At 35.0% G+C, this 9,901-nt stretch overlaps 1 protein-coding gene and 1 non-coding gene across 2 annotated transcripts; both read left to right on the top strand.

Annotated features, from left to right (window-relative positions):
- Nucleotides 1-6,075: 6,075 nt before the first annotated feature.
- Nucleotides 6,076-7,741, top strand: LOC140968567 (large ribosomal subunit protein eL21z/eL21y-like). The gene is made up of 2 exons (XM_073429584.1): nucleotides 6,076-6,375; nucleotides 7,253-7,741. Exons 1-2 carry the CDS (start codon nucleotides 6,139-6,141, stop codon nucleotides 7,508-7,510), a joined length of 495 nt encoding a protein of 164 aa, XP_073285685.1. The 5' UTR covers nucleotides 6,076-6,138; the 3' UTR covers nucleotides 7,511-7,741.
- Nucleotides 6,597-6,718, top strand: LOC140971920 (small nucleolar RNA SNORD14). Its single transcript, XR_012174394.1, has one exon. It is a non-coding gene; the product is annotated as a small nucleolar RNA SNORD14 (small nucleolar RNA).
- Nucleotides 7,742-9,901: the final 2,160 nt, after the last annotated feature.

Below are 9,901 nucleotides of genomic sequence, written 5' to 3'. Positions count from 1 at the left end.
CTTCAGTCTCCACATCATCATGCTCACCTGCATCAATCACACCTAGTAGGTCTAAAGACTCAACACACCTGAACCGTTATAACAAGTACATATACATATCATGCAACATTGAAAAATATTGTAATTAAAATAAGCTTCGTGATCCTTAAAAGCGTGAACTTAAACATAACGTAACATAAACATATTCAAACATATCTCATCATGTAATCATATACGTGTTAATTTTTCTTTATTGAATTCAGATCATTAGTTGTGAATTTCGTATCAGCTCTAAGTCCATGGATCCATCGACGTATAATCGTGGTACCCGACGACGGGGACATAAGCAACAGTTTTACCCATCCACTGAGCCTTGGTCTTATGTGTTCGTGTTCGTGTTCATATTAGTCACAACCAACTCACCTCCTTTAAAAACATGTCATAATATTCATCACTTATAAAATTCATGCATATACGTACATTTTCTTAAAACCAAGCATACAATGTATTTTCCCATATTTTCATATAAATTCATATTCATATTAAACATATACATTTTAAACATGCAATCTCGGTTATCGGGTCGCTACCAGGACTGCTAACCCGACCCGACCATTTTGTCCCTTGAAACCTTAATTGATCATTTTACCCCTGGACCTCAGAATTTCGACCCAAAATCAACCAAACTCATCGAAACATCTTAAAACATACTTTTAACCATATCTTAGACATAAAATTGAGCCCATGCAATAACTTTTATAATTCGTTTTAAAACTTGGATCGGGGTCTCGGTTTAACTCGAATTAACCTGAAACTCAACAAAATCTTTCCAAACTTAAACCATGACCTAACCACACGTGACCAGCCCTTAAACAACACATTTCAGACCACCTAAGGCCCTCGAAAACCCTCGACCAACTGCTGGAATTTTCTGCACGATGTAACATTCAAACCCTAGTGCACGTAACTCCCAAATCTCGACCATAGGCCCGAAACCAACGTGTCTAGACCTTAGCCAACTCTCCTAAGACTAAGGTCAAGCAATGAGCTCCCTCTTGGACCAACCAAACCCACGCCTATAGCCTCTAACTGTTGGATCACTCGGTTCATCCAAGAAGCAACCTAACTTGCCACAAAAACTCGACCTAGCTTGTCATCAAGCTTCGATCCAAGCCTAGCCTTACTACCAGCTGACCATGGACCATCCCAAGCCTTGACACGGACCACACATGAACTGAATCAGTGCCTGGAACGAGCCATACATGGCTGCCCTTCCCCTTACACCCGATCTAGCCATTCGAACCCTAGAACTAGGAAAAACCTATTGGCCTCTACATGGAGTGGTCCAAACCGATTTACACACCTAGCCACCATCGATCTTGAAGTCGAGATCTAGCAGCCCCTTACACACAACAAAGAAAACGTGAGCATCGTGTCAATGAATATGCATATTTTCATGTAGAAACCATGTAACTCAATGCACAATGATAGATCTACGTAATATCATGCAAAAACCATTCAAAACACATATCATGATGTGACTGATGAGAAAAAAAAAAGATATAGAGCATGCCTTTGCGTATTTACGTTCGAAAACCTTGACGACAATCGTGTAGAACAAATACCGGAGGGACGGGGAAGAGTTCCTATGAAATATTTTTGAGAAAACCGAGCAAAGTAGCTGCTGAGGGTCACGATATGCTGCTGGAGTAGAGAGGGGCGGCCGAAAATATGAGTGGCCAGGAGATTAAGGTTTTGGGGTAGGGTTTGTTATAAATTTTAGTGTATAATGAGCCCTTAATTAAAAATAATGAGGATGTGTAGGAGTTTAGGCCTAATATATATTAAAGTAGGCCCATTAAACCCAATAACACATTCGTAAAATATTTCGTTTAGGTTCATTTTTGAAAATATTACCCGAACCATCAAAAAGTCTTCCGTTTTGCCAAAATTGCATATCGGTTTAAAATATGACTCGATGCATAAAAATATCTTAAAAGCCCATTTTTCAAAAATCCTCACATATTAAATTATTAAAAATAATTATTTAATAAAAATATTTTTCCTTAACTGTCACCGATCTCCGTTCTTCGTTCGAGCGTGAAATACTGCTAAAAGCCCTACATCATGTAATCTTAATGAACCAAGAAATAAAAAACACATTCATCTCACGATCATGTATTTAATGCATTAAAAATAATTAAACACACATTTTAACAAAACTCTAGATTTGAATGCAGTCATGTTACGTCATTCGAATTTCTAGACCTTACAAAGGCCCTTTAAATACCTAACTCCTAGACAAAACAACGTTCATCACGGAGACCAGTGGCTAGTCAAGGCAGTTTAAACCGATCTATGAAGAACTCCCCAGATCATGTTTTCTCATGTCACCTTATAATTGTTATTCACTTTAATTATCCATATTTATGTGAATCTTTATAAGCCAAAACTTTTCATTAAATAACTTTATATTCACATTTTTACTTGATATGTTCATTTTAAATTATAAACAACTCAATATAATTTAATATGAACACAATGTTAATCTTGATTTACCAAATTATTTTTCAATACAATTTGCAATAAAAAAAACTTCAAAAATAAATGCATGCATAATATTAAATTTGCATGTTCATATCAAATAAATACCCAAAACATTTCACATAATATCTAACATACAAAATTAATTTATAAATATGTATTTAAAATTACACTGAATTTGAAAATATTAAAATCTATTTTAAAATCATTTATTATTATTATTATTATTTTAAAAAATTATAAATTTGAATTCATTGACCGACACAATTTGAAACATGCGTTCAATTGTTTTAATTGTGTGGATCTTCTTTATCAATAATTTCTACACATCACGTTGCATTGGAATTATTGAATGCAAACATGCAATTCATTGGTCTTCATTTTTAATATTACATCACAAATTTATCTTCTACAAGCCTTCTTCATCTTCTGAATAATTCGTTGCTCTCAAAAATTTGCTGTTAAAAAATTTGCTCTCAAAAATTCTCATTTTATTTTTAAATTCAAAAACTTTATTTAATTTTCAAGACTTCAAGATAGAACTTCAAGGTGCAACCGAGAACAAAATTTTCAGATAAGTTTCTTAATATTATTATGTCCGACCTCAAACTTCAAGTTTCTTACGCAAAACTTCAACAAGAAATTTTTCAAAATTTTATGATATCGGATTTTCAGAAAATGAAAACAAATTTTCAAGACAGAGGTATCACGGCTCTGATACCAAATGTTAGAATTTTTCTCAAAATTCATGTTTCAACACGTTTATAAACACGATAAACAATATGCGGAAGCAGATCGAGCGTTACTTCTGGCCATCAAATAATTTCTAAGTTTTTTGTTTTCCTCCGATTGAAGTCTTCTAAGCACTGCAACACTCTATTTAGATATTGTATTTTGTTCTTATGATGTATGTGCTTAGAGACCTCAATCATCGGTATTTATAGGTCTCTCATACCATCAATGAGTGACGGGAGCGTTATTGTCAAAAGAAGAGACACATACGCGTCTTAATTTTCTAAAGTTGAGGCGGTTCATGTACCTTTTTCAAAATTGTAGGCTATGGTCGTCTTCATTTTCTACACGTTTATTCTTCTTCTGATATGAATTGATATGTGCCACTTTTTCTTAAACTGCTCTAATGCCTTACAACCTCATTTATTTAAGTTTTTTCTTGAAACACAATTAAGAACGACATCGTGAAGATATTTGAGCATGGAAGAGATAAAACAATGAAATTATTAGATTCAAATGCTAGTCGGATTGCGTGGACAATTGATAGGTGGACGTTAAGTAATCAAAATAGAGGACTCACGAGAATCACTTCACACTTCATCGATTCTTCATGGAAACTACAAGTCGGATTGTATGGTAACTTTTTTCTTATCTCCGTGACTTTGTACTTCTATTTACCAATAATAATATTACTATTACTGTTAAAATTTATTGTATTTCTTTTTTTACTAGGTTTATATATGTGTCATTTCTACACACTGCTGAGGTCCTTGCAAATGCCCTTGTTGATTGCCTTTTAGATTAGAATTTATATCGTAAGTTATCTACTTTAACTGTTGATAATTGCACAACTAATAATGATATGATTGAGCTTATTCTGAATAAGCTTCCTCCGAATTCACTTATTTTAGAAGGAAAATTATTTCACATGCGGTGTTTTTCCCATATTTTGAATTTGGTTGTGAGGGATGAGCTATAATAATTTGTGGTAGTATTGAAACAATTCAGTTAAGTGTCGGATTTTTGACAGTAAAGCTAAAAAGAGATGAAAAATTTATTGAAACAGCTCGGCAATTGAAGGTTACACTAAAAAATTAGAACTTGGAACTCTACATATTTAATGTTTAACACTGCAAATGTGTTTGCTTGTTTGAAACATAGTTCATATAAAAGAGTTTCCACAGAAGAAGATTGGTCAAAAGTGGGAGTTTTCTTCTAAATTGAAGATTTTTTATGATGCCACGAAGGTGTTTCCATGGACCAAGTATCTAGGTATAAATTTTTTCTTCTCAACTATTTGTGATATTAAGTTGACAATTGATGATTGGCTTCTTTAGGATGATTATGTGGTGAGCACAATGACAACAAATATGAAATTAAAATTTGAAAAGTATTGGGATGTGATGAATTATTTATTGGCAAATTGGAGCATTTTAGATCTGTGGTACAAGAAGCAGACAATTCAATTCTATTATCCTCTTGTTTATGATGTTATGCCTTCATTTGAGATTAAAAAACTAAAGAAAAAATTGTCCGCCGTTGTTGAAGAGTACAAGATGAAATTCAAACAATATTAGGAAGTGAAATATTCACAATCTTCATCTTTAAGGCCTCTGGTTCTTAAGTGTGGTAGTTATACTGATAAATTTGATATGTTCATGAATTCTAATACTAATACTGAACTTGAGAATTCAGAGTTGGATTTTTGTTTAGAAGAGTATCATGACCGATAAATATAAGTGACTTTGATATCTTATATTGATGAAAGACGAATGAGATCAAATATCCCATTTTGCATTATATTGCTATGGATTTGTTGGTCATTCATGTGACGAATGTTGCTTCCGAATCAACATTCAGTATTAGTAAGAGAGTTTTAAGTGCTCACCGTAATCGGCTTCATTCTAAAATTATGGAATCTTTGATGTGTTTTCGAGATGGTTTTGTAGTGAAAGTCAAAGTATTAAATAGTTTCCAAACAAAATGGTTTATGATACTTTATTTTTTAAATTTTATAATATTTTTTATTTATTTTGTCTTATTAGATTCTATATCTTCAAAAGATCAAAAGTTTGACAATAATTATGATATAGAGGTAAGTAATAAGTTGTTTTTATTATTATTGTAGTAAAGTGTTTTTAAATTTTTTTCTATATGTCTTATTATTTTGTAGGAGCCGAAGTCATGCACTAACAATAATACTGATTACTACATGAAGTGGTGTGATATAATGAAGAAAAAAGTAATATGATGATGCTAACAAGTTGTATCTTTTTTGTTTATTGAACTATGAATTATTAATGTTATGATACATGTGTTGTTTAAGTAATATTAATTTTACGCATGTCATTGAATTTTTATATAATACCTTTTAAGTAAAATTAAAGACTTTTTGTATCAATTCAATAAATACTTGAAATTTCATTTTTCAAAAAAAGATATTTCAAGCGAGGACAGTGATGAGGCTAGATACGGTGTCGGGGATGACGATTCCTCGATTAAGTAGAATTGGGGATAGAATCATAGATGAAAACGGATATATAATTCGAGGGCGAAAATAGAAACGACAAATACATCTTCGTCCCGACCAATTATCATCTGTACCATAGAAGAACGTATATCATCTGTACCTTAGAAGAACGTATAGCCACAGCCGATAAGTAATAATTTTTGATCGAAAATATTAACAAAACATATAATAATAATAATAATAATAATAATAATAATATAAAAAAACAAAAGTAGAAATTAAAAACATGATTGGGCTGGAGGTCCACTCAAAGCCCATTAATATAAAATTCTAAAACCCTAGTGCCCCATACTATTTAGTCACGTCATCACCTCAGCTCCGGCGGTATCAACTTCTTCACACAACACAGGAAAATGCCGGCGGGTCACGGTTTGAGGGCACGCACGAGGGATCTCTTCTCTCGCCCCTTCCGCAAGAAGGGTCCGACCCATCTCTCCACCTATCTGCGTATTTACAAAGTCGGAGACTACGTTGATGTCAAAGTTAACGGGTCGATCCATAAAGGTATGCCCCACAAGTTCTACCACGGTCGAACGGGTCGGGTCTGGAACGTCACCAAGCGTGCGATCGGTGTTGAAGTCAATAAGCAGGTAAGAATGTGGCGTCTGCTTTCATGTTATGTGTTTGCGGTATTTCTACTTTGTTTGTTGATGTGGTACTTTAATTTGCTTTCTGGGGCGTTTTCGTGCATATTGGAGGTTTGTGGGTTGCTTGAGCGTGTTGAAAATTATTGTTGTGAGGATTGTTTTAGAAATGTCACGTTTGAATTTGGTAAAGGTAGTTTCTTTGCGCAATTGGATGGAATGTTTTATGTCGATGATGACAAACGCGAGGTTTGTTTCTCAAAACATTCGCAGTGGCCGCCCAAGAGCTCTCGCCTTCGCCAGGCTTGAGAGGTTCTGCTGTATTCGCTCTCCTTGGATATCTAAGACTGCCTTTCTCGATGTTGGCGTTTGTGTGCTGTTTTATATATTTTCCTATAATCGTAATTTTCGAAGTATTAACTTCCTTGAGTTTGGGTATCAAAGTAACTTGTCGAGAGTAGTTTGTGTTGATGATAAAGGTTCATGCTTGGAATTCCTATTCCCTTTGGACATTTAACTATGCATTTTTTTTTGTTATTGCATGATTGAGAATTTCCCATTTTTAGGAATTTTTAATGTAATTGTAATTATGTGAAGCTTTTTATATTCAGAGAGTCGATATAATCATGTGATGCAATTGGCCTGAGCATTGGACTATTGAATCTGTAGGCATTTGCTGCCGAAACTGAGAAAGCTGTTTATATGCCTTCTCTTCTATGTGTTTTATGTATCTTTCGAGCTGTTGAAACATAAAATGCAGCAAATAATGAAGCCATGGTTCTAAATTTTATTATGCTTTCTCCATTGATATGCTGTTAAGTTTCACCACAAGCTGGCATGAGGAAATAACAATTCTGAAACGTGGTGTTTATTTTCGTTGCAGGTTGGTAACCGAATCATAAAGAAGAGAATACATGTCCGTGTTGAGCATGTTCAGCCATCACGTTGCCACGAGGAAATCCTTCAAAGGATTAAAAAGAACGACCAATTGAAGGCCGAGGCGAAGGCACAAGGTAAAATCATTAGCACCAAGAGGCAGCCAGAGGGACCCAAACCTGGTTTCATGGTGGAGGGGGCAACTCTTGAAACTGTCACTCCTATTCCATACGATGTGGTCAATGATCTCAAGGGTGGTTACTGAGGGTTGGATGGATTCTGTGGATTTTCTTCTTTTGTCTTTCTTTTTGGAAATTGTTGCATCGGACTAGCCTCTATTTTCCTTCATTGATTGTGTAATGGACAGGTTTGGAATTGATAATTTAGACCAATTTTGGAACAGATTGATTTCTGACCGTTTAAGTAGAACATGCTAGTGTTGTATTCCTGAGTTGATTTATTTGATCATTTGGTAATAATCATTTGGTTTTATCTAGATTGTTTTTATTTGGATGTATTTCCTCTAAATCTTTTCTTGAAAATAGGCGTGTATGCTGTGCACCTTGTTCGGTTTCTTTATTTCAAGCCATTGTTTGGCCTCTGATATAAATTTAGTATTATTAGCTATTAATGAACTATTCAATAAAATACACAGTTTCTTGATTAGTTGATCCCATATAAATTTGCAATTATCGGGTTTTGAATTTGGGCATATATAGATCGACGTCATTCGTGTGATTCAAACCAGTTAGGATCCTAAACCAAATGAGTTCGTGTAGCTAGCTTCAACTTATGAGTGGATGTAAAGAAAAGAACTTGTGCTGTAGTAAAGGACCTGCTAAGCATTCACTAACTGAGTTTCTACGACGTACGTATACGTTACACGATTATGTCTTCTCTTGATACGTCGAACATGGTGTGTGATTTTATTGAACAAGCTTACTGATATTATTTACCATATTTAAATACTCGCATGCCTTTTTTTAATATTTTAAACTAATGTACCATTGAAGACTTCCTTTTTCTACAAGTACAAATTCTGTTACTTTAGCATATATTATATTACTTCCGGCCCTTTCTTCCATAAACAGTGGTGCTTTTCTTTGAGCTAATGCTTTTAAAGAGAATACTTGGGCTTGGAGCCAGAACATCGATGGTGGTGTCTTTCAACTGAACTCGGGATGAAGATTTCATCTGCTGCAATCTTTTTCCTCGTCATTCTTAGCTTATCTTCAGGTCTAGTCTTCGTTTATTTAGTTACAGTTATGTTACTACATACTTGCTCGGATGCTGATGCCGCTTGTTCTCTTTTAATCTATTTTTGGGTGCAGCCTGGGGATTGACTGAAGCACATTCTGTTTGGATTCCGGAGCACAGGTGCCATGAGAAGACGAGATCAAGAAAATGCAACTCATACAAATGCATGCAGAAATGCTCCTCGAAGCCGCAAGGGCGGGGGAGATGCACAGGAAACCACTGTGTATGCACATTTTACTGCATGGAACCTCCTAAATAATGCTCTTCTATGAGTAAATTTTTTTTCTTGATTTGGCTCTGTCGCACGGATACTCGTGCATGTGAAAATCTTTTTGACATAACTTTAATCACCTCATCCTGACATTCTTGCAGTTTTTGATTTATGTTATCGTCGATCAGTTTGCCTTTCATATAGATGGGAGAGGGGATTAAAATTTTGAATTTATTGGAAGCTAGCTTCTCTTTTATTGATCTAGGCCTAGGTTCACTTGTCAAGAACTCGCTGGAACTGGGATAGAACCTATATCCTATGGTTATAGGGTTCCTAAAGTTTTGAGATATATTTTTGCAAGGATCAAAATCGAAGAGCCTAAGATTTGTAGATGTTTTTGAAATATACAAGCAAAAAGAACGAGATTTTGTAGGTCGAGGGGTCAAGTGATGCCTTGCCATGGAATGAATATAATACGGATAATGCGGAATGACTCTAAGTCTACCAAGACACCAGGAAATGCCCCGGGCGTGGCTAGCCCCCCAAGTCCCGCGCCCGCCCACAATGGTGAGCGTAACAAGGCAGGAACATGCTCCATCCTCCTATAACTGAAACACGAGGGTAAATTATTCGTAAATGTATTGCTTCAATTATTCAGGATTGTTTATGTTAACATTCGCAAAAAATTGTTGCATAAATAGATGGAGACTAAACCCTCTAACGAGCACTCCAAGTTAACGAAAACCAAGAAGATACCAATTTTGGTAGACAAGGCTTCAAAATCACACAACTAAAAATCATAATCGGGTCACAATTCTGGCCTAGCAATCATATTTCGCCCAAGGGTCATAACATAAATAGCTAAACAAACATCATTGGCTATCCATAATTTCATATGTCTAATCGATAACGAACTTGAATGGTTTTTGTTAAGTCCAATTCCATAAATATTGGCTGAGGTAATTCTCACTTGTTTATCATCTATTAGGCAAGCAGAGATCACTATTTCCTCCCGTCTGATGGAGGACGTACGAGGACGAAAGAAAAAAAAATTGAAGGCATAAAAAAGTTTGGAAGATTTTTAGTTAGCCGGTGAGATTGATTCTTGAAGAACGACTAACGCTAATATTTTCACTTTTTTTCCGTGGACGATGCTTCTTTATTTCTCCGTCGATGAAAGTTTCTGTG

Source organism: Primulina huaijiensis, chromosome 2, assembly GCF_012295235.1.
Source record: "Primulina huaijiensis isolate GDHJ02 chromosome 2, ASM1229523v2, whole genome shotgun sequence".
Taxonomy (NCBI): domain Eukaryota; kingdom Viridiplantae; phylum Streptophyta; class Magnoliopsida; order Lamiales; family Gesneriaceae; genus Primulina; species Primulina huaijiensis.
The sequence above is the reverse complement of the archived record's forward strand: the minus strand, read 5'-3'. Positions and strand labels throughout refer to the sequence as shown.